At 39.3% G+C, this 26,332-nt stretch overlaps 1 protein-coding gene across 2 annotated transcripts in view; it reads left to right on the top strand.

The window, feature by feature from the left end:
- Positions 1 to 26,332, top strand: part of ath (ATP-dependent RNA helicase DHX33) — a 95,710-nt gene that overhangs the window by 41,858 nt on the left and 27,520 nt on the right. For both annotated transcript variants that reach the window (XM_068228505.1, XM_068228506.1), the window contains exons 6-9: positions 431 to 506; positions 13,052 to 13,245; positions 13,331 to 13,460; positions 18,528 to 18,659. In XM_068228505.1, coding sequence (XP_068084606.1) covers positions 431 to 506; positions 13,052 to 13,245; positions 13,331 to 13,460; positions 18,528 to 18,659 — 532 coding nt within the window. The remainder of the gene's footprint in view (positions 1 to 430; positions 507 to 13,051; positions 13,246 to 13,330; positions 13,461 to 18,527; positions 18,660 to 26,332) is intronic.

Raw genomic sequence — 26,332 nt, 5'->3', positions numbered from 1 at the left:
AGTTTATAGTTCGTAGATCTTCATGTACAGGTAGATTGGGGTTCCTTAAAATTTTATTAAATTCCTTGATGAGAGCAGTGGATCTGCATAAATCAGATGGCATTATTCCAGACAAAAGCGGGAGCCAGTGAGTTGGCATAGATTGAATTGTGCCAGTCATTATTCATAGTCCACAACAGATTCCTTCCTCCTCCTTACCAACTTTCATTCACCATTATTCATTTCATCTTTATTGGTTCCTCAACTGAAGTTGGTGTCAAGGAAGGGCATCCAACCGTAAAAATATGCCATATAATTTCATCTCCCCTCATCGCCAAACCTGTATCAGGAAATGGGACTAAAGTGTAGATATATGCAAACTTTATCTTCATATATTTGTTCATTTGAATGTAAACTATTATAGAAAATGATTGTATGGTTTATGTTGCAGCCATGATATCCTTGTTTTCCTCACTGGACAAGAAGAAATTGAAGCCATGGCATCAAGCATAAGACAGATTGCACGTGTAAGTCTTTCATACTCTAGCGATTAAATTTAGATATTAAGTATGATTTCCACTTAGTTTTGAATTATAGATCTTTTTCTTTAGAAATAAATTCAGGAAACCTATCATTTTCAAATTCTTTCCAGCTGTTTTAAAGTTATGTATATAACTCTTCCACCAAGATTTCTTTAAGGAGATTTAAATAATCATTGAGCTTTCTAAGTGATTCCGTAAGTCCTTTATGCCCTTAAATTTAAATTTACCTTAATTCATCCTTGAATCCCTTGTAACTAGAGGCAGGTTCCACATGCCTCTAAATTTCAAATTTGCTGTTAATAGAATTTTTTCAGAAACTATTTGATGACTTTTACAAAATGGAAGTTTATGATGACCAAGCAATAACGCCCATTGCATGGAGAAATAGACCGGGCTCTAGGGGAGAAAAGTTCTTGGCAATTTCTTTAACTAAAAACTGAAAATGTGCATGTTGTAGGATTCCATAATACAGAAAGAGTGGAGTGCATCTGCTCTCAAGCTCTTTTCAATTCCATTTTTCCAATTTTTTTAGTAATTTACACGAATTTTATGAAGAATTTGTTTATAATTGTCTTCTCAAATCTCATACAAGAACAACATTGATCTCATAATAATAATAATAATAATAATAATAATAATAATAATAATAATAATGATTTTACATCCCACTTACTACTTTTATAGTTTTTTGAGACTCCAAGGTGCCAGAATTATGTCCCACAGGAGTTTTTACATGCCAGTAAATCTACCAACACAAGGCTGGCATATTTGCGCACTTCAAATACCACCAGACTGAGCCGGAATCAAACTCGCACTTTTACCGTCTGAGCCATTCGGCCCAATTGCCTTATCTCATATTGAGTAAAATTCTTCTACCTGTGTGTAGGTGAATATTCTAGAGTGAAAGGACTAATCTGCATTTAGGGCAGTTGCCCAGGTGGATTCCCTATATGTGTTTTCCTAGCCTTTTCTTAAATGATTTCAATGAGATTGGAAAGTTATTGAACATCTCCCTTGGTAAGTTATTCCAATCCCTAACTCCCCTTCCTATAAATGAATATTTGCCCCAATTTGTCCTCTTGAATTCCAACTTTACCTTCATATTGTGATCTTTCCTACTTTTAAAGATGCTGCACAAAATTATTCGTCTACTAATGTCATTCCACGCCATCTCCCCGCTGACAGCTCGGAACATACCACTTAAAAACAGATCAGATGTAAGGCTTTATCAGGTGTTTGCTCTATTAACCAGCGTTTCGTCTTAGGTCTGACACTAGACTCATCAGAGTGCGATGTGTCAGACCCTACCCACTGACGCTGAGGTGTATGCAGGTGAACTTATCAGAAGCCCATTATGAGAGGCACAGTCTGATAACTGCATACGGGGGTTTAAATCTCCACAATGGAATTATTGTCTAGTGTCAGATCTAAGACAAAACACTGGTTTATAGAGCAAACGCCTGAAAAAACCTTACATCTGTTTTTGACAAGCTCTATTGGTGAAAAATATCTAATTCCCTCCATGGGAATTTAGAATTTCCCATTCGGAATTGCTAGGCGGGCAATAATTCCATTGTGGAGATTTATCTCCCGTATGCAGTTATCAGACTGTGCCTCTCATAATGGGTTTCTGATAAGTTCACCTGCATACACCCCAGCATCAGTGGGTAGGGTCTGACACATCGCACTCTGATGAGTCTAGTGTCAGACCTAAGACAAAACGCTGGTTAATAGAGCAAACGCCTGAAAAAGCCTTACATCTGATCTGTTTTTGACAAGCTCTATTGGTGAAAAATATTTAATTCCCTCCATGGGAATTTAGAATTTTACATACCACTTAGTCGAGCAGCTCATCTTCTTTCTCCCAGTTCTTCCAAGCCCAAACTTTGCAACATTTTTGTAACGGTACTCTTTTGTCGGAAATCACCCAGAACAAATCGAGCTGCTTTTCTTTGGATTTTTCCCAGTTCTTGAATCAAGTAATCCTGGTGAGGGTCCCATACACTGGAACCATACTCCAGTTGGGGTGTTACAATAATTGAAATTATTAGGGGTCCTCCTATTCAATACAAAGACATTGACTAACGTGAATAGATCACATATCGTTCACATGAGGTACTAGTTTCGGCACTTAACTTGTGCCATCATCAGCCAATGAATCAAATCAGGCAAACACAAACAACTTTAAAACACACTGTAATACCTGCATAGATGAATATTAAATAAAATATGGTACATGATGATATTGCACTTTAGTATAAAATCCTTTTAAAAATGACGGTGACTCCGTTGTTTTGTACACATGGTGGTTTGTCCAGCTTGTATAAGTCTTTAATTCTTTAATCTTATAAAATACGCTGCAGAGTTTTAATGTTATATGAAGTGGACACTTTGTTTAATCATTGGTTTGGTTCCGAAGAAATGTAAACGTGCATGTGTTGAACTTGGTTAGACCCAAAGACATGTAATCTATTCACATTCATAAATGTCTTTGTATTGAATAGGAGGACCCCTAATAATTTCAGTTATTGCATTCTCACTTCAATGCTATACCAGGTAAAGTTGTTGGCCTCTTGAGCATGGGAAAGGTCTCAGGTAGTGTGCGGTACTTAGGAGCCGGTACAGAGAAGGAATTTCACAGGGCAAATTAATAGATGTTATTTTTTATTTTTTATTTTTTTCTGATGAATTTATTCAAGATTTGAATGAAAATCACCCTGTTTCTACCTCCATTTAAACTCTTGAAATCATCTTGAAAATATATTCTTTCATTGACATGTTCAATTCGAAATTAAAATTCAAAAACTCTTTAATGCAGATAAAGTTGAACAGAAATATATCTTTTCATCGAATATGTTTTCCTGAGGCTTGAAAATGTCCAAAATGAACTCTTATTCTCAGTAAGCACATTCAAATAAATCCTACAGTTTATCTAGGTTGATTCCTAAAGTCCACTTAAAATCTTGAATGGTAATTCATAAACTGAATGTGGCTCAAAATAAACACTTATTTCATGAATCACTCACATGAAATCCTAAAGTTTAAATTAATTCATAAATCATAGATTGGGTATGGTTTCCAAAAGTTCAAAATTAAACATTGATTCTCATAAATCACTCATGTGAAATCCTAGAGTCTTTTTAAATTGAAATTCACAGATTGAATATGGTTTCAGAAAATAAGCACTGGTTACAGAAAATCCTAAAGTCCATCTAAATTCACTTGATAGACGTACAGTGTTCATCTAAATTGATTCCTATAGTATATTTAAATTGTAGAATTGAAATTCACACGAAAATTAACTTCCATGAATTTGGCACTTGTATTTGACTAACGTAGCACTCAAGAAAATTATGATTGAAAAAGTGCCTTTGCAATGAGTCAGTGATTGTCTAGTGCAATATTTTGAAGTTATTCACCAGAGTAAAAATTGTAAAGTTGTAAAATTGTAAAGTTCTGCAAGCTGGAACTGATGAAATGCGGCTCCGTAGGTCAGCGACTGGAACTCCCACGATCTGATCAGCATGAGGTCGAACCAAGCACCAACAACGTCATACCACTTTCCATAACCCTTGACGTACCCCAAATTATCCCTCGATGTACCACGTATCTCCTCCAACGTTGTAACCTGTCCCACGTTGAATTAGATGTTCGAGTGAATACGAGGCTGTAACACTTGATCAAGATTTCCGGTGTCATCTGATATAATTGACACATGAGAAAGTTCAAAGACACTGTCATATGAAAACTTAGCACTGTCTGTTAATTGGATATTAGCAAGTTAAGAGTGACTAGTGTTGTGCATTTTAGAATTACATGAGTCTTAAATCACAGTTCATAATTTGCACTCTGTAACACAGTATTCAACGTAATACTCAAATAATAATGGCTTTTAGCACAGTCTAAAATGTTAGAAACACATGTCTCTGTTTGAAGTATTAGCAGTAAAATATTCTCGCAGTGTTTATAAATGCACAGTTTTTAAATGTACAGATCATGTAATGCGAGATATTTACACAGAACACAGTTCATGACATTTAGAACACGTAATAAGTTCAGAATGAAATGTCAAGTTCACAGTTCATGGAAATATCGAGCATAAATTCAGTCCATACACAACGCATTCAACAGTCTCTAAAAATCTCGGAACACATGTCTTAAGTGATTTTTCAGTGTAAGTTAGGCTTACTAAAAAGGCATAACATGTCCTTAAGGTTCACTCAGTTGCGTAATAGCACTGTTCAAACATTCGTTAAATATGTGAAAAATGTCCACATTCGATCCTAATAATCACTGAGTGTCTGACTATTACAACACTTTAAACCATTCAAAGTAATAGTTCAAACGTGAGACCACACGTAGAAACGTCAATAAATTTAGGAATGCATCGACAGTAACAAGTTCAAATTATCACACACAGTCTTTTCATTGTCCGTAACGCTTCATCTGAGAATGACAGAGTTTGAATTACTTGCACATTGAAAAATCGACAAGTCCACTATACGGTAGAAATTTATAAGTCTCGCACTGTATTGCCTTCAACTTAAATGCACCTTGAAAAATTTACAAGTCTACAACTCTGTAGAAAATTCCTAAGTTACACAGAAATCGACTTAGATGCACTTTGAAAATTTACAAATCCACGATGCGGTAGAAAGTATCGCGTTCTGTACGCCGAATCTTCAAAGTATTTCTGTACGGCACGACTTTCGTCACTCCGACTTCGCGTAACACAACACGACGGAATCAACACCTTACATGGTCGAGTTGCAGATTTCAACTGATTATACTTGGCGAGTTGTTGACCTTTTATACCTTGTGGCTGACCAGCTCGCTGCTCGAAGCGACGAAAATGTGGTTTCATTTCCACCTCGATATCTCTGAAATTATTGGATGGGTTTACTTCAAATTTTGGCTACTTTCCTTTCTAAATGCAGCTTTCACACTGGTGTAGCTCATATTTCTGTAACTTAAGCCATTTGGTAGATATTAAAATGTTTCCAGATCATTCCAGATTGGTGGGTCTACAGCACGTGGCGATTACGTCACTCAGCCAGTTCCTTGCCTTGTGACGTTGCGCTGTCTCTCTCACTCCTATAGTAAGCAGCTGAGTCGAGAACATTCGTTTGGCAGGCTGTTTCCAATGTTAAAGCTTAGCAATTCTTTAACAAATGATGAATAATAAATATGATGTGCCAGGCCATAGGCATTCCTGGTACAATACGAATCATGAAATTTCTAAATATCAAGTTGGGGTCTTACCAGAGATTTATATGCCCTCTCCTTTACATCCTTACTACAACCCCTAAACATCCTCATAACCATGTGTAGAGATTTGTATCCTTTATTTACAATCCCATTTATGTGATTACCCCAGTGAAGATCTTTCCTTATATTAACACCCAGATACTTACAATGATCCCCAAAAGGAACTTTCACCCCATCAACGCATAATTAAAACTGAGAGGACTTTCCTATTTGTGAAACTCACAACCTGACTTTTAACCCTGTTTATCATCATACCATTGACTGCTGTCCATCTCACAACATTATCGAGGTCATTTTGCAGTTTCTCACAAACTTGTATCTTTTTTATTACTCTATACAGAATAACATCATCCGCAAAAAGCCTTACCTCTGATTCCACTCCTTTACTCATATCACTTATATATATAAGAAAACATAAAGGTCCAATAATACTGCTTTGAGGAATTCCCTTCTTAATTATTACAGGGTCAGATAAAGCTCCGCCTACTCTAATTCTCTGAGATCTATTTTCTAGAAATATAGCAGCCCATTCAGTCACTCTTTTGTCTAGTCCAATTGCACTCATTTTTGCCAGTAGTCTCCCATGATCCACCCTATCAAATGCTTTAGACAGGTTAGTCGCGATACAGTCTATTTGACCTCCTGAATCCAAGATATCTGCTATATCTTGCTGGAATCTTACAAGTTGAACTTCAGTGGAATAACCTTTCCTAAAACCGAACTGTCTTCTATCGAACCAGTTATTAATTTCGCAAATATGTCTAATATAATCAGCAAGAATGCCTTCCCAAAGCTTACATGCAACGCATGTCAAACTTACCGGCCTGTAATTTTCAGCTTTATGTCTATCAACCTTTCCTTTATACACAGGGGCTACTATAACAACTCTCCATCAATTTGGTACAGCTCCTTCAACCAAACAATAATAAAATAAGTACTTCAGATATGGTACTATATCCCACCCCATTGTCTTTAGTATATCCCCAGAAATCTTATCAATTCCAGCTGCTTTTCTAGTTTTCAACTTTTGTATCTTATTGTAAATATCATTGTTATCATATGTAAATTTTAATACTTCTTTAGCATTACTCACCTCCTCTTTCTGGACATTATCCTTGTAACCAACAATCTTTACATACTGCTGACTGAATACTTCTATCTTTTGAAGATCCTCACATACACACATACACACTCCCCTTGTTCATTAATTATTCCTGGAATGTCCTCCTTGGATCCTGTTTCTGCCTTAAAGTACCTATACATACCCTTCCATTTTTCACTAAAATGTGTATGACTGCCAATTATGCTTGCAATCATGTTATCCTTAGCTGCCTTCTTTGTTAGATTCAATTTTCTGGTAAGTTCCTTCAATTTCTCCTTACTTCCATAGCCATTTCTGACTCTATTTCTTTCCAGTCTGCATCTTCTTCTTAGTCTCTTTATTTCTCTGTTATAATAAAGTAGGTCTTTACCATTCCTTACCACCTTAAAGGTACAAACCTATTTTTCACATCCCTTAGCAATTGCTTTAAACCCATCCCAGAGTCTGTTTACATTCTTATTTGCCGTTTTCCACCGATCATATTTACTTTTTTTAAACTGCCTCATGCCTGTATCAACCATATGGTACTGCCTAATAGTCCTACTTTTAAAACCCTTCTTTCTATCACATTTATTTTTCACTACGACAAAAACAGCTTCATGATCACTAATACCATCTATTACTTCGGTTTCTCTATAGAGCTCATCTGGTTTTATCAGCACCACGTCTAGGATATTTTTCCCTCTAGTTGGTCCCGTCACTTTCTGAATCAGCTGTCCTTCCCTTGTTAGCTTATTTGCCATTTGTTGGTCATGCTTCTTGTTGTTCGCATTTCCTTCCCAGTTGACATTTGGTAAATTCAGATCTCCTGCTACAATCACATTCCTTTCCATGTCGTTTCCCACATAGCTGATTATCTTATCAAATAATTCTGAATCCGTGTCAGCGCTACCCTTTCCCGGTCTGTACACTCCAAAGACATCAAGTTGCATATTGTCTTTAGAAATGAGCCTTACACCTAGAATTTCATGTTTGTCATCTTGAACTTTTTCTTAACTTACAAATTCTTCTTTCACCAGAATGAATACTCCCCCTCCCACCATTCCTATCCTATCTCTACGATACACACTATGTTCTATGAGAAAATTTCTGCATCCATTAGAGTAGAACCTCGATTATACGTTCCAGGAAGCTAGGTTTTCCTGTATTATTCGTTCAAATTACGTGGTCCCACGAGCATCCTAATTAAATAACACTGTAAAAATCCTGCATTATCCGTTCCTCGAAGAAACTATTTCATGGACGATTTCCATGAATTTCAGTCCCATCAACGCTAAATCCTCGACCACACAATTTTCAAGAAACCATATCTCAGGAAAGGACGGCAACGGCATACTTACGGATCTTGGTGTTAACATCCCATCATTGTGAGGAAGTACTGTACCGTGCTGAAAAAGCAGTTGGCAGTGAACTTACATAAGGGACCATCTTAGCATCGCATTCAGGTGGTATTGTTTAGAGAACCTTCGGAAATCATAAATCACAAAGTGTCCACAACAATTAGAAGGAGAGAGAGCGCATTTCAACAGCCCTACTTGAAGACGGAACGAATTTCGTCAAATGTTTGTACTTGCAAAACATCCAGGGTTACATGTTTGTTGTTCTTTTTTTTTTTTTTTTTTTTTTTTCAAATGTATCACCGAACAGGTTTTTGGCACTTCCCTTAGGGCACTGTATAGTCACTGGGCTTTCGGGCAGGAATCAAAGCTGCTCCTTCTTAAGTAACACAAATTTAGTATTTTAATATTATTGTATACAGTTATGTTATCGAGACCAGAACAAATGTTGCACCGTACATACATAAAGTCATGGGAGGTTTTGGGACTGCCTATTATCTGTTTTGGTCCTTATATGAGACTGGAAATTTCACGTTTTTGTGTTAAAATATTATAAATACTTGCATGATTTATTTATTTAGCATATGGCTACATCACTAAAAATTAATACTTACAATTATCTTAAATTACAAACTAATATCCACACCACGAATGTAGTCTATTGATTCCTCCATCATAACCAGGAACTATATTGGATCGTCAGGGAAAGCTCTTCAGTTTCTGTATAGAGCTCATCTGGTTTTTTCAACCCCATGTCTGGAATATTCTTCCCTCTATTGGTTCAGTCACTTTCTGATTCAGCTGTCCTTTCCAGATTATTTACCATTTGTTGGTCATCCTTTGTCATTTGCATTACCTTCCCAGTTACATTTGGGTAAATTGAGATCACCTGCTACAGTCGTACAATTTTGTTCCTTTCTGTGTCGTTTTCCACATAGCTGATTATCTTATCAAATAATTCCATGCCAACATCAGCCCTTCCAGCCCTGCACACCCCCAAAAACATCAAGTTGCCTATTACCTTTAGAGATGAGCCCTACTCTTAGAATTTCATGTTTCTCATCTTCAACTACTTCATAGCTTACAAATTCTTCTTTTACTAGTTTGAATATTCCCCCTTCTGTTGATTCTATCCCCTCTCTGCAGGAAAAACTTCAGTTCAGGGAGAACTTTTCTGCATCCATAATATCACTTCCCAACCCTGATCCAATTCCTATTACAATAGGTGGTAAATATATATCTTTTACATTTCTTAATTTATTGCTTTTCTTACAATATTACAGTCTAACACCAACTTTTCTTATAATATTACAGTTGAACACCAACAACTTTATGTTATCCTTATTTGACTTCCAGCTCCCGGTACTCACATTACTCCACCCCATTTCCCTGAATGTACTCCCCCTATGGGTGGGGGTGGTAGAATAACACCCAAGGTGTCCCCTGCCCGTTGTAAGAGGTGACTAAAAGGGGCCCCAGAGTGTGGATTAGCGACCACGGGGCCCTTAGCTGAGTCCTGGCATTGCTTCCACTTACTTGTGCCATGCTTCTAACTTTTCATCTATCCAATCCGGCCTCCCTTGGTCAACTCTTGTCCTTTTCCGACCTCAACGGTATTAGAGCACTCGAGGCCTAGGGAGTCTTTAATTTTCATGCCCTTCGTGGCCCTTGTCTTTCTTTGGCCGATACCTTCATTTTTCGAAGTGTTGGATCCCTTCCTTCTTTTCTCTGATTAGTGTTATATAGAAGATGGTTGCCTAGTTGTACTTCCTCTTGAAACAACAATCACCACCACCACCACCACCGCCACCGCCACCTGAATGTAAAAAGCAAAGCAAAGTCATCTCTGTACAAGCCATGAAGGCCCTTGGAGTGGTGGAAGGTAATGGCTTCCACTATCCGTAACCTCGGCACTTGATGGGGTAGAGTGGTTAGCTGTATGCCCGGCCGCCTTTGCCCCCAGGAATTAACCTGGTACTCATTTTTTGGTGTAGGCTGAGTTAACCTCAGGGCCTTATGCACCTCCGGAAGTGGAAATCTAATTTCTTAAATTTTACGACTTCCTGATGGGGATTCAAACCCACGTCCTTCCAGGGGAACCGAGCACGCCTTTACCGCCTCGGCCAGGCAGCCCCTCACCACCTGAATGTACCCCCATGTAAACCTTCTAAACAAACCGCCTAACTTATACATACGCCTGTGGTTCAAGTGAAGGCCATCTAAGTACAGATCCTATCTCTTATCCACTCATTAAGATCTGCAGATCTCACTCCCAGTTTCCCACATACTCACTCATACTCTCATTTAAATCGCTGAACACCCTCCAGTCAGTATCCTTAATACACAATATCCCACCGATAAAAAATCTCTGCTCACTTCTCTCACTCTGTCATAACCACATCCTACACATCACCAACTATTTTTGTACCAATTTCTGTTTTCTTTACGTTGTTGATACCAGTGCAAAAATTTACCACCTTCTCCTTACCCTCCTTCTTCCCTTCTACCTTTCCTCAGTATCTGCCGTAACCTAATTCCTGGGTAACATTCCACTCTGGTTACCTTTCCTCCACACACTTTCCCCACATGCCTAACAGTGGAGTTCCCCATTACCAGAGCGTCAATCCCACATGCCTCATCAGAACCTCTTCCCTTCTGATCTCCCTTATCTTCCCTGGCAGCTGTAGAACCCATTTCCTCCTTTCTTCTCCCTCTTTCGTGACCCTGTGAAGGAGTTCAGTGTTTCCAATGTAACGTATAACATCAGTGAAAGAGAAAGAAAAGTTTCAGGCTACAGCTAGACAGGCATTGTTAAACGTTCCTCAGGAAATTAGTTACTACTTGTAATTCTTATTCCTGGCCTTTTTCTAGTATATTGGATTCATCATTTTTGTGTGGATTAGCTCTAGTTTTACAGTTGGATGCCCTTCCTAATGCCAACCATACATTGAGGGATGTATTTAATACTGTGTGTGTCTTTTGTGGTTGGTAGTATGGTGTATTGTATCTGGATAAGATATATATTGAGACAAACGCAAGATTCCAGTCTCCTAGCCAGAGGAATTAACCACACTCAGTTAAAATCCTTGGCTCGGCAAGAATCCAACCCCAGCACCCTGTGAACTGAAGGCTGACCATTCAGCCAGGTAGCTGGACTTCTACGGAAATTAACATAATGGTTTATTCCATTCACCCCACTAGACTGTGTGTTAAATAACACAATTATCTATGGTTTAAATGGCGCAGGTTTTAGAAATTGCTGGCTACACAATGTATTTTTAACATACTGTAGTTGCCTTTATTGTGGGGCCTCATTGTAGACCACTGTGCATAAATTAAATGTTTTGAAATAACTCTTGACAGTATTATAACATTACTGGTTGTTAGACGATGACCTAAACAGAAATGACTGAGAAAATCGTAGATACATCCAATATTTGGTGATCAACCCAGTCACTTGGCCACTACGCCACTTACCATATGTGTAGTAGCTAAAATTTGCATCCTTTACTGGAAGATTATGAGCCGGTATCCACTCGTCTGCGTTGTGACCTTGAGGACAGCTTTGGACTTTGATATTGCACCATGACTTCTGTAGTGTCTAGTCATGTCGTATTTCACACCAGTATGTGCATGTGTCTTGCGTTATTGAATAGACAAATATTATGTTTAAATATACCAGTCTATTCTTAGCCTAAGAATCCAGCCACATACAGAGAAGCATTCAGAGGATCAAAGACAGAAAAATTTGATGGAATTTAACTGAATTTGTGCAGGAGAAACAAAACTGGGTTTATCCAGTAAGTCACAAAGTTATTAGAATGAAGTCACTGGATGTGGCATGCAGTGTAAGAAACGTTCTTGAATTTCAGATAAACCTGGGGTGGTGTAAACAAATAATATGGCACGTCACACTACTAGTGCGCAATGCCTACAACAGATTACACAGATTAATTTAACAGACTACTAACGCTGAAAATAGAGCAGCTTGTGGTTGACTACCCTATAATGATCCAACCATTTTCTCTGCAGATTATTCGTGGTGGAAAATTACAATTTGTAGTTTATATAGTGTTTCTTGAACAAGGGAGCTCTGTCAAGAGTAACATTTGGTATTTTGGAGCATCACAGTGTTGTAGTTCAGTATCTAACCATGCTACTTTTAGTCTATGATGGACTTCCATATTCCTTAGATAAAAGACACACACATGTATTTTACCAGGGTTTGGTCAAAGTTTGTTTACACTAAAATAGCTTAACAAACCTTTCAGGATAGTAGTCAGATTTCTTTCCTCTGTTTTGAAGTCTTTACTCTGTGAGGCCAGTTTCGCATAAAAGAAACTTCTGGTATTGATGATCGCTGTTTTAAGGGGTAGTACAACTAGGCATCCATCCCTTTAGACCTTGCAGAGTACCAAGCTCGATAGTTTCATTCGTTTAAGTGTGGCAAGTATCCAGTATTCAGGAGATAGTGGGTTCGAACCCCACTGTCAGCAACCCTGAAGATAGTTTTCCATGGTTTCCCATTTTCACACCAGGCAAGTGCTAGGACTGTACCTTAATTAAGGCCACGGCTGCTTCCTTCCCACTCCTAGCCCTTTCCTGTCCCATCGTCGCCATAAGACCTATCTGTGTCGGTGCGACGTAAACAAACTTATAAAAAATGGGAGACCTTGCAGAGCTGATATGTGAAAAGTGATTAAGTACTGTGCTTATGGTTATTGTGGTTATCAGCCTAAATATTTATTGACACTTCTTCCCATATTGTATACTTACGATGTTGAGGTCTGTTTATGCTTAATCTGTGAATTTTCATCTACTAGGAATTGGATGATAAAACTCCTATGCTGAAAGTTTATCCTCTGTACTCCGCCTTGCCTCATAGTAAGCAACTGGATGTGTTCCGTCCTATGCCTGTTGGTATGAGAAAAGTAGTGTTGTCTACTAATGTAGCTGAAACTTCAGTCACTATATCTGGCATCAAGTATGTCATTGACAGTGGCATGGTAAAGGCTCGGTAAGTAATTGATTGATTAGTGTGAACTCGTAAGATCATTTCACCAAGCATAATGTTTATTTTAATCAGCACTTCTTTACGACAGAACCCATCATCCAGGTACCGGTTTGGACATATTGAAGGTTCAAAGGATCTCTCAGGCACAAGCTTGGCAGCGAACGGGCAGAGCAGGCAGGCAGTCAGCAGGGTTCTGTTTTCGCTGCTACACCAAACAGGTATACTGTATATACATGTGCATGACACATTGAGCATTTAATTATAAGCATTGTGTTATAACAGGAAGCAAGTAAAATACAACCCCACAAAAATGTGAGGAGAAAACTGAAAATGGGGAGAAGTAAATTGTCTTCTTCCTTTCTACCTCGTCACGCTTTTACCTAGATCTTTGCCAAAACCCATTCTTATATCACAACTCAGAATATTAAGACTCTTACTCCTTCCATAAATATTTATTTTGAGATAACCTTCTCTAAATCCTATGGTCATGTCATAGAACCAAATCATAACTTCAGGCATACTGGTCTTGCAGCAAAATTACTGTTCATTGGATTCACTGCAGATTGCTCTTGAGTTATGGTGTAGCAAGTATTCAACCAAAGTTTTAAGGTCTTGTGCTTCAAAGAATTAACTAATGATAATCTAGGACTTCAGCTTCTGTGTTGCAGAATTTAATTTTTTTTTTTTTTTTTTTTTTTTTTTTTTTTTTTTTTTTTTTTTTCAATTTGCTTACATCACACCCATCTTATGGTGAAAAACAGATATTTTTTTTATTTTACCACCAAGGCTGCATGCATGTTAATTTCAACATTTGGCTGTGAAGTTTTGGCTACATACCAGTTAGGCAAACAGCTCGTCTCCTTATTCCCAAATCTTCCCAGATCAAAGTTTGCAACATTTTTGTAACACTACTCTTTTGTCAGAAATCACCCTGAACAAATTGTGTGAATCTCCTGCAGTTCATGTATCAAGTATCGTGGTGTGGGTCCCATACACTGGAGCCATACTCTAATAAAGGTCTTACCTGTCATTTATATGCCCTCTCTTTACATCCTCATTACAACCCCTAAATGTCCTCATAATCATATGAAGAGAACTGTAACCTTTATTTACAATCCTGTTTATGTGACATCCCATTGAAAATCATTCCTAATATTAACACCTAAGCACTTATAGTGATACCTATGAGGTACTTTTACACTATCACTGCTGTAATTAAAATTGAGAGGACCTTTCCACTTGGTGAAACAGCCTGACTTTTCACCCCCGTTTACCATCATACCATTCATTGCCTGCTGTCAATCCTGTCAATCTCACAATTTTGTTGACGTCTTTTTGCAGTTGCTCATAATCCTGTAACTTTTTCATTACTGTATACAGTATAATATTGTCCACAAAAAGCTATAATTACAGTTCTTTATTCATATCATTTATATAAGAAAATGTAAAGGCCAATAATGGTGCCTTGAGAAGTTCTCATAATGATTACAGGATCAGATAATGCTTCACATACTCTAATTCTCCAAGTTCTGTTGTGCAGAAATTTAGCCACCCATTCAGTCATTATTTTCTTTAGTCCAATTACCCTCATTTCTGTCAGACGTCTCCCATGATATACCCTATCAAAAGCCATGGATAGGTCAATAGAGATACAGTCCATTTGACCTGAATTTAAAATATTGGCTATATCTTGCCAGAACTACAAGTTGAGTTTCAGTGGAATAATCTTTCCTAAACATGAATTGCCTTCTACCAAACCAGTTAATAATTTTGAAAAACGTGTGTACCGGTAATATAATCAAAGCTTACATCCAACATATGTCCAGCTGACTGACCTGTAATTATCTGCTTTATGTTATCTCCCTTTCCTTTGTACACTCTCCATTCATTTGGTATAGCTCCTTCATGCAAACATTAAATAAGTATTTCAGGTACTGCATTTTATCCCAACCCATTGCCTTTAGTGTATCTCCAGAAATTCATCTCTTCCAGCTGCTTTTCTGGCTTTCAACTTTACTATCTTATTGTAAATATCTTCGTTATCATAGAGGGATAGTGGGAAGACAGGGATGAAATGGCTTCATAAGAGTACTGTAATAAGATTAGCATGGAATGCTAGGTAAACAGTAATTACACCTATCTATAAACAAGGAAACCTTGCAACAACACCAAGCGAGTTGGCCATACGGTTAGGGTCACATATCTGTGAGCTTGCATTTGGGAAATAGTGGGTTCGAATCCTTTCGTTGGCAGCTGTGAATATGGTTTTCTGTGGTTTTCCTTTTTCACACAAGGCAAATGCTTGGGCTGTACCTTAATTAAGGCCATGGTCAGTACCTTCCCAATCCTAGCCGTTCCCCATCCTTGTGTAAACCTTCGATGTATGACGTGAAACTACTGGCAAAGAAAAAAATGGATTACAACAGCTATCGAGGTAGGTATTTCATTGATCGGTGTACCAGGCAAGGTGTTCACTGGCATTTTGGAAGGGAAGGTGTGATCAGTGGTTGAGGGTAAGTTAGATGAAAACCAGTGTGGTTTTCGACCACAGAAGGGCTGTCAGGATCAGATTCTCAGTATGTGCCTGGTTACTGAAAAATGCTACGAGAGGAATAGACAATTATGTTTACATTTTGTAGGTCTAGAGAAGGTGTACAACAGAGTACCGAGGGAAAGGATGTTAGCCATACTCGGGGACTAAGGGATTAAGGCAAGATTATTAAAAGTAATCAGAAGTATTGTTGACTGTTGTGCAGCAGTGATATTGATGGTAGAATGAGTTCTTAGTTCAATTTACTTACAGAGTTTAAACTTGCACCTTTGTTGTTCATTGTTTACATGGGTCATGTTCCAAAAGATATAAAGTGGCAGGGAGGGATTTAGGTAGGTGGAAATGTAATAAGCAGTTTGACCTAGCCTATGATTTGGTTTTAATTGCAGATTATGCTGAAAGCCTGCCATCTAATATTTTGGAACTTGAAAGTACAGTAGTTGCAAAGAGTGTGATATAAAAATCAGCATTTCCAAGACTTTTAAAATGATGTCAGTAGGTAAGAAACCTAAGAGAGTTAAATGTCAGTTTGGGAGTGCAAAGCTGGAAGAGGTAGATCATTTCAAGTATTCAGGATGTGTATTCTCTCAGGATAGTAAGTGAGATTGAATCAAGGTGCAGCAAAGCTAATGCAGTGAGCATGCAGTTGCAATCAGCAGTATTCTGTAAGAAAGAAGTTGGCTCCCAGACTAGTCTGTTTTCAGACCAACTTTGCTGTATGGGAGTGAAAGCTGGGTGGACACGTTTATGTTATTTCTAAGATAGAAGTAACATACATGAAAGTAGTGAGAATGATCACTGGTACAAACAGGTGGGAACAATGGCAAGAGAGTACTTGGAATGAAGATATAAAGGCTAAGTTAGGAATGAACTCTGTGGATGAAGCCGTACATATACCTAGGAAAACTGCCTTGGTGGTGGAGTCATGTGAGACAAATGGAGGACAGGCTACCTAGGAGAATAATTGACTCAGTCACGGAGGATTAGGGAAGTAGAGGGAAACCAAGAATACTATGGTAGAATTGCTTTCTAATTATTTAAAGATAAGAGGTATGTAACCAAACAGGGCTTCATAGCTTGTGACAACTATAGGATTCTGGAGGCGTTTAGCACATTCACAGAGGTTGTGACTACTCCTACCACTACTCTTACCCCTTAATCTCTTTCACACAATATACATTATATTTGTTGAGCGCCATTTGCTGTAAGAAAACAACAAAATTCGGAGAGCATGCCTCTTATCTCAATTATCTCAAGGCGTGAGGTGATAAACTCACACGTCTGGCAATATACAGGAATATGGAACAGGACAATAGTAGATTACGGTTGCATTTCCACAATTGATGATTGTACTTGGAAAAAGAATCACTTATTATAATTAAAATAAAACTGAGTTTATGACTATAATTTACGTCACAATGAACTTGCATTGTCGTACTTTAACAAAAAAAATATACTCAGTGAGACTTGTTGTTACAATCAAAAAGAAAATTTAATCTAAACAAATAAAGATATTGGCATGAACTTGAAGTGAAATATGATATTGCTGCTGATTACATTCTTCTTCATATTATTAATGCATAACATATCTGATGCTGTAATTACCTGATGTCTGCACACACCACTGTTGAACTTGAAATTCATGGAAAAACCAATGAGCCGTCTGCTGTTATCTTCTTATATAACCTTGAGTTGACCTACATTCCCAGTACGAGTGTAGTAAGCTCCAATGTAGTTACGTCCACTCAATAGATTGTAAGAAATTGGAAAATATTCTTGAAACACATTGTGAAGTCCATCCTCACAAGTAGATGATGTTTCACTATCAACACAGTACCAGTCTCTACTCAGATCAAACCACCACTCATAGACCTCTTCGATGATTCTAAGACCTCTTCAAACACACCTCTTAGCTCTGACCACCACTCTCTGACCACTGACCACTACTCTTCGACATCTCACCACCACTCTTAGATGGACCAACTATTCTTACCTCTACTTTTATAAACTCGTAATGACCACACATCTCCCTACTATCTGGTCATCCCTTCCACCTCAACATATGGTAGCTGGCGAATACAGACACTCGGTCAAAATCACGTGCCTACACACTGATGTCATCAGTCATGTGTCGTATTAGCTTGCTCACGCGGACTACCGATGACTACCCTGCATGTGTCAGCGGAAAACCTACTTGCTCAATACAGTCTCGGTTAAACATAGCCTCGATTGCAAAATAATATGCCAGCTCATTTTGGCCAGAGTTACAAGTTACAGTATGACATTTGAAACCAACAAATCTCACTGATTAATATACAGAATAATTACAAACAAAATTCACTTAACCTATGATTAAATAACATATTATGCGTGATACCTAATTATATTACAGTATAAATGATGAAAAACAGAATATAAAATATAATGAATTTGGTCAATTAATGATAATAATAATAAATGATGAATGAAATCTGTAACCCTGTTGCACGGTTACAAGGTTTGCAGACGAAATGCTAAAGGGCAAAAGCGTCTATAATGAATTGAATGGATTGAGATCTTAAGTCAACTAGTATAGAACTTGCTCTAGGCTTACTTTCAGTACAACATATAATTGTACCTATACTTGGTTTTGCACTGCAAGGTTTTGAAATACCAGGGGACTACTGTTTTGAAAAAATCTGTAATAGGACTTATAATTCAATAAATTAAATTTGTAATTCATGTATATTTTTAGGAATTTGACTCCATGCTTAAGAATCCAGTTCCTGAGATCCAAAGGTGCAATTTAGCAAGCGTTGTTCTACAGCTATTAGCACTTGATATAAACAGCTTGGAGTTCGACTTTATTGATAAACCACCAAAAGAAGTAAGTACTGCAATATCATTTTTGCCCGTATTTTCAGAGTGGTGGGAAAGAATATAAAAATTGAGAAGTTTTATTATGTAACGCTGATAGGCAACCAAATTTATCAGCGTATTCTGCCGGTATGTAGTATATTGCACAAGAGTAGTTCAACATCTTAAATACTGTGCTGAACATTGCTTAATTTGTTTATGCCACACCAGACTTGCCTTAAATTCAGGTAGGCTACAGCTAGACGGGCGTTCCTAAACATAACAATTTTTATGGAAATGAATGTCTTTCTGTGTTCACCCTGCCAGACTATACATTTAGTAACACAGTTATCTATGTGTTAAATGACGCAGGTTTCAGAACGCATTGGCTACCCAATGTATTTTTAACATAGTTGCCTTTGCTGATGAGCTTTGGTGTAGACTGTGGTGCATTTTCAAAATTATTGGGTGTTTTAAAGAGTCATGACAGAATTGAGCATATGATCAAAAGCAATTGTTTCATTATTGGTTATTAGACAATGTCATAAACAGAAATGACACATAAGGTAGCGCACACACTCAGTAATTGGTGATCGACCCAGTCATTTACACACTATCCTACACTACGTAACGTACATGTAGCCAGTATTAGTTGCATCATTTACCAGACGATTATGGGCCATGATCCATTCGTCTGCATTTTGACTTTGAGGATGGCTTTGTCTTTGATATTGCATGATAACTTCCATAGCGTTAAGACACGTATTTCACACTATTGTGTGCATATTTCTTTCATTATTCAGTGGACGAATGTTACATATAAAAATGCCTGTCTAGCTGTAGGCTTAACAGAACTTTTAACTCTAGTGCCTCCTCCAATATCTTCATTCTAATAACTTTGCTACTAATTGAATAATGCCTATCAAATTTGTTCAGTTTTCCTGTGTTCGATCCATTGATTGCTTCTGTTGATATTCCAGCATTCTTAAACTTTTATATGTCTTTCTGTTTACAACGTCATATATTATGCTTAGAAACCCAAACTTTTTTGCAATCTATACATTATTATTAAGTTTTGCCTTGCATAAAACCTGCATTCAGGTTTATATTATAACCCCTCTCTCTCTCTCTCTCTCTCTCTCTCTCTCTCCTTTATTTAACTAAAGTGACAAATATACATTCCTTTCCACAAAATCTGCCATAACTGGAATAATGACCAAAATTGAACAGATTAAAACCATGATGCCACCGTAAGCAACAATAGAACACAGGCTACAGATTGGAGAAAAGAAAATCATTAAAGGTGAGAAATTTGGGTTTATTTGTGATCTTGAGCTCAGCCGTGGTGCAGTTGGGGAATCATACAAATACAGTATAAGTCTGCTGTAGCGAGTACGGCATATAGTGAGAACTCCATTGTAACGACAGCTTTTACTTGTCCCTTGAAAATTCCTATATTAAACTGTGTATTATCCTTTAGTTAGAGTGATAACCCTATCACTGATGTATTCATTATTACGAGCAATTAAGCATGCGTTATTATTTCTGTTATCGATATCTATGCACTCCAGCAATTACATTGAATGCGAACGATCATCCTCGATATACTTTTCGCACTATGTACACTAGCGAGCTCTCTCGCCAACATTTGAACTCGAAGGGAATATCAGAGTTGGTTAGTAATACTCGTCGACTGAATTTGAAAATGAAAGGGAGCATGTTTACGTAATAAATGCATAAATAACTTGGCCAATAGTAGTTAACTCATTAGAAATAAAGGCTGAAGTAAACGATTGATTAATTTAATGTTATGTACTGAAATTAAGTAAAAATTCAATACACCTCAAAATACGTCACGCCGAGCTGAGTGGCTCAGATGGTTGAGGCACTGGGCTTCTGACCCCAACTTGATACGTACAGTCCTGGCCCAGTCCAGTGGTATTTGAAGGTGCTCAAATATGTCGGCCTTGTTTAGGTAGACTTACTGGCATGTAAAAAAACTCCTGCAGGACTAAATTCCGGCACCTCGGTGTCTCTGAAAACCATAAAAGTAGTAAAATAGTAAAGCCAATAACATTACAGTGAAACCTTGTTATTATGAAGTCTGTGGCATGCAAAAGTCGGACTTCAAATTACGTGATTTTGAATTAAGCACCAACTCGTAATTCAGAAATGTCAACCTTTACTACATCACAAAATATTCTGAGAGCCATTAATGCATACAGTTAACCTTGATTCACAGTTGAAACCTTTCAGATGCCATGGAAGAAAAAAACTATTTCTAAAATGTATCCAATATTCAAATAATGCACTTGGATAACTCACTAACAAACATAACCACACGCACCGAAAGAAAAAAAAGCATGATTCAAAGACGAGGAGAAATATATGGTAGTTCCCCTGTGCAAGTGCTTTATTAGTATTGGATTACTGTACTGAATATATTTTAGATGCCCTGAACTTGCACGGAAAGTACCCGATGTCCTTAAAACATCATGGCTTATCAAACTTTCCGATGACGAGAGGAGAAAATCTCTCGCTTCTGTCTGCATTATAACTCAGTACAGTCACTCTATCCTTGTACGATTTCCTGCCATGGCACTTCTCTCATAATTCAGAAATACCAACCCTCGCCGCATCACAAAGTTTAAATTCACAATTTAAACCTTTCAAATGCCATGGAAAAAAACTATTTCCAAAATGTATCCAACAAGGTGCATTTACATTATTCAAATAATGTACTTGGATAAATCACTGGCAAACATAACCTCACGTATGAAAGAAAAAAACACACGATTCAAAGACGAAGACAAATTATGTTGGCTCCCCTGTGCAAATGCTTTATTTTTTGGATTACCGTCGAGTTCACAATATCACGTTTATTATTATCAACAATACATACGTCACAGAGTAAAAAAGGCAACTATACATACACAAAGAATACATAGATATTTCAATGTTGACGTAACCAATGTCAATCCGCGACATCCTCCCCACCCTGGTCTATCTCCAAAGGGATGACCAGCTGCACTGGCCGAGTAATGAGCGTGTTGTCAGGCTGCCGCAGAACGACCGTTCTTGCATGTCCGTCTCTTCCTGGGCGCATCTCTTCTATCCTCGCTTTCTTCCACATGTGGCGAGGTCTGACGTCTTCTTGGAGGAGGACGATGTCTCCGATCTCGGGCAAATGTGTATTGGTCTTTTGATTTTTGACCTCATGGTGACTTCTCAGTTGAAGCAGATACTCCTTTCTCCAGTGTCGTGAAAAGTCCCCCAAGACCTTTTGTTGTAATCTGTATTCCTTTACGAGATTTTTCCTCGTGCTCGGTTCTGGCCCTTCTGGGATGGACGTTAGTTTTCTTCCAACTAAAAAATGGGATGGTGTCAGGAGATCTTCCGTGTCTGTGGCCTGGGTGATTGGCCTGCTATTGAGGGTGGCTTCAACACTTGTCAATACTGTATTGAGACTTTCTTCATTCAGCTGGGAATGGCCGAGTACCTTTCTTAGACATCTTTTTACAGAGCCAACCATTCTCTCCCAAAAGCCTCCCCACCAAGCCGCCCTCGGTGCGATAAACTTCCAACGAATACCATCGTGAGCACAGTGGTGGTGCACCTTGGTGTCTGTCACAATCATATTGAGTTCTATAAGCTCGTTATGAGCAGTGAGGAAGGTCTGAGCGTTGTCAGAATATATGGTGTGCGACACACCTCGTCTGCTGACAAACCTCTGCATGGCCATCAAGAATCTATCCGTAGACATATCCGTAGATAGCTCGAGATGGATAGCACGGGTGGTGGCACAAGTGAAAAGAATGATGTACGATTTGTTAACATTGCTGCCACATTTAACGTACAGGGATCCAGCGAAGTCGATCCCAATCACAGAGAAGGGTTGTGTCAACTGTAGGCGGTCTGCTGGTAATGGCGCCTCAATCACCACTGGTCTGCTGTTGTGCGCTAATTTGCACGGTAGACAAGAATGCAGAATCTTCTTAGTTATTTGTCGAGCTCGCAGAATCCAGAATTCTTCACGTAGTTCTGCCAGTACTATGCGTACTCCAAGATGGTGAAGTTTGATGTGGGTCTCTTGAATGATTAACTTGGTGAACCTGTGACGGCCGTCCAGAATTGTTGAGCGTTTCTCAGTTTGAGACAAATTTGAGAATTGTAGTCTGCCACCAAGTCGGATGATACCTTCATGTAGAAATGGGTTAAATCTAGCAATCTGTGAAGTGCCTGGTAATTGTTCACCATTTCGCAATGCAGCTAGTTCAATAGTGAACCGTTCCTCTTGAACCCTTTTGATCCAGTATGTGCGTAACGCACGTAGCTCTTCAGCCGTTAGTGCATTGGGGTGTTTTGTGTTCTTGCTCAACATACTGACGAAACGAAGTACCCAAGCTGTGACATGTAGCAATTTCCAGTATGAGCTATACCTCGAGATATCCAGTAGGGGTTCCGTTATAGTGATCGTGAGAACTTGTTGCGTCTTCCTGGCTTCTGGCAACTGCGTGCAGGTGGGTGTTGGGTCACGTGGCCATGCGCCTCTGTCTTTGATGAGCCAGCGAGGACCATGCCACCATGTTTCTAAGGAGGCTAGCTGATCTGCGTATACTCCTCGAGTGAGGTGATCTGCAGGGTTCTGATCTCCAGGACAGTGTCTCCATTGACTGGGGTTTACGTGATTATGTATTTCTGTCACGCGGTTGCAGACAAAGGTCTTCCACTTATTCGGATCATTGCGAATCCATCCAAGTGCAACAGTAGAATCACTCCACAGCTGAGCCTTCTTGATGTCACAGCCAGTCTCTTGGCAGAAGTAGTGAAGAAGGCGTGTACCAGCAAGTGCAGCTAGCAGCTCTAGTCTTGGTAGAGTTAACCTTCACGGGTGCTAGTCTGTTTTTGCTGCAGACGAGTTTTGTGACCGGAGTGTCGTTAAGCGTTGACTTCGTGTAGATGACAGCTCCGTATGCTCTCTCCGAAGCATCGCAGAAGACGTGCAGCTCTGGTTCATGTCCTGGTCCTGTAATGCCTACCCACCTGGGAACGGATATGGTTGATAGGTGCTGAAGTTTAGAAGTCCACAAATACCAGTTACGTGCAAGATCTGATGGAAGAACTTCCTCCCATGATAGGCCTCGGAGCCACGTGTCTTGGAATATAAGTTTTGCTACGATCCCCACAGGTGCGAAAAGTCCGAGAGGGTCATAGAATCTGGCAGTGGCGTGTAGAATGTTCCTCTTCGTCCCTGGTTTGTCCACCAGGTCTCTTGCTATTTCCCCCTTGTCGGTCGAAATGATGTCTTCAGAGGTATCCCAATCGATACCCAGCACACTCGTTACGGATCTCATTTCCACTCCCTCATTGCGCAAGGCTTCCTTCAAGGTCAGTGAATTAGTAGCCCACTTACGGAGTGGGAGTTTGATCTCCATCAAAAGGTCGGTGAGTTCGTTATATAACCTCATCGCGAGGATGTCGTCTGCAACACTTGTTATAAAGTCATCCATAAATGTTGATTTATCAAGAAGTCTCGACGCAAATGGATAATTATCTTGATGCAGTGTTGCCAGTTCCCTAAGACTAGCGGACAGAAGAAATGGGCTCGAAGTAAGTCCAAATGGCAAACGTTTGAAACGGTAGGCTATGACCTCGTCAGTGAAATTGTACGCATCATCTCCTGTATTCTCGGTGCGATACCACAGGAACCGCGTGAGGTCTCTGTCGTTTTCGTCTAACGCTAACTGCAAAAATGCTTGGTGACCATCACACGCGATAGCCTTCGGATGGCTCCTGAAACGTAGCAGGGTTCCCAATATTTCAGGGAGCAAGTTAGGACCTATTTCCAGTGTGTCGTTCAGTGAAGGCAAGTCTGGTTCATGTGACGACGCGTCAAAGACAATTCTGTACTTTGTGATGTCACCCCTTTGTTTCTTTACAATGTGGTGTGCCATATAGTAAACATTATAAGGAGTGACGTCCTCGGGTGCAACTTCCACGTGCTCTTGCCTTATGTAGTCCCACATGTGATTATAGTAGATGTGTTTCAAGTCTTTGTTTCTCTGCAGTTTAGCCTCTAATAGGGTGAATCGTTTTTCAGCGGTGGTGCGATTGTCAGTTAAGGGCATGCCCACCTTCTGAGGTAATGATACAACTCTCCGTCCATGTTCGATGCGGTAAGATTCGCGAAACTCTTGAAAAATGGTGTTTTCTTTAATGGATAGTTTTCGCTCTTGGTTATCCACAATTCCAATAGTTTCTAAGTCCCAGAACCGTCGCACGCTTTCATCAGTTATCTGATCCGTTGTGAGTGAGACATGATGGACTATTATTTGGTTGATCGTAGTGCCAGATCTACTTCCGCTGAGAATGTATCCAAAGATAGTAGGAAGAAGAACCAGTGATGTTGTTACTCTGATAGGTTCCTTCATTGTTACTATCTTCCAGTATGAATCCGCACCTATAAGTACCTCGATTGGAAGATCTTTGTCAAGGTCGTCACTCGGATCAGCCAGCTTCATCTTCCTTAGCGATGCTAGCGCGGTTATGCCTTGGGGTGCAGTTGGTTGAAAAGTGTAGGGGCTGTGACTTTCAAAGGCGGTAATCGATACTTGAGCTCTGGTTGAGTAGCCTATAATATCGAAACAAACCTTCCGTCTAATATCATACATAGTGGAGGGTGATTTAAACGTGCTTATCTCAAGAGTCTTGCGATCAGTAACATTAAGCTGCAGCGCATCAATCAGAGAATTGTGGATGAAGCTCGATTGACTCCCTGCATCCAGGATACAACGAGTTAGTCTTTTTCGCCCTGTCGGCCCCTTGATCCATACACGGGCCGTTTGCAGGTGTGTGAAATCGGACGTGATGACCCCTATCTTGCCCACGGAATTGTGTTGACTACTGCCTTCGGTACAAATGGATACATGGTGTGACCCTCGACATTTGTTGCAGGATGCCTTCCCCTTCTTAAAACACTGTGTCTTGTTGTGCCCACGGCGTAGGCAAAGAAAGCACCGGTTTGTGGCTTTCAGTCTCTCGACTCTCACCTGGGGATCCTTCATCTGTTGACAATCCTGACCCCAGTGACCTCGATTTTCGCAGTACACACAGAACGGGTCTTGTCGAGGTGTCTGCTTCCACTTTTGTTTGTTTGGTTTTGTGTTTACGTGAAGAGTGACTGCTGTGGGTATTGAAGAGGTCGTTAATGGGGCGTCACCCCGTATCTTTTGAGCGTTAAGAGCTCCTTCCACTTCTTCGTTAAGGAACGCCATTAGTCGGGTAGTGTCCCCTTCTTGTATGCCTAGTCTTTTAGCATGGACGAGCCAACGGCGACAGATGTCCTCTGGAAAGGCTCGTAATATTTTGGGTGCTAAAATTCGACCATATGCGTCGACGTCTTCCCCTAGTGCTCTCAATGCTGGTATCCGGCGATGGCATTCAATGTAGGTCGTGTTTAATACTTCAGGGGTCTCCGAAACTGCAACTTCGAGATTTTCCAAGTAATCGAGGTGAGACTGAATAATCCTGTTCTTATCACCATATCGTGCTATCAGAATTTGTTTAGTTTGTTCGTATGTGTCTGCCGTTATAGATATACCGTCTACAAGACGCCTTGGTTCTCCCTCTAAGTACCCACGGAGAAATACGTGTTTGTTTACGACGGACACCGACGAATTTTTGTCAATGGAGGACTCGAACTGC

This window comes from Anabrus simplex, chromosome 7 (assembly GCF_040414725.1).
Source record: "Anabrus simplex isolate iqAnaSimp1 chromosome 7, ASM4041472v1, whole genome shotgun sequence".
Lineage (NCBI taxonomy): Eukaryota > Metazoa > Arthropoda > Insecta > Orthoptera > Tettigoniidae > Anabrus > Anabrus simplex.
Note: the sequence above shows the minus strand (reverse complement) of the source record. Positions and strands in the feature narration are given on the sequence as shown.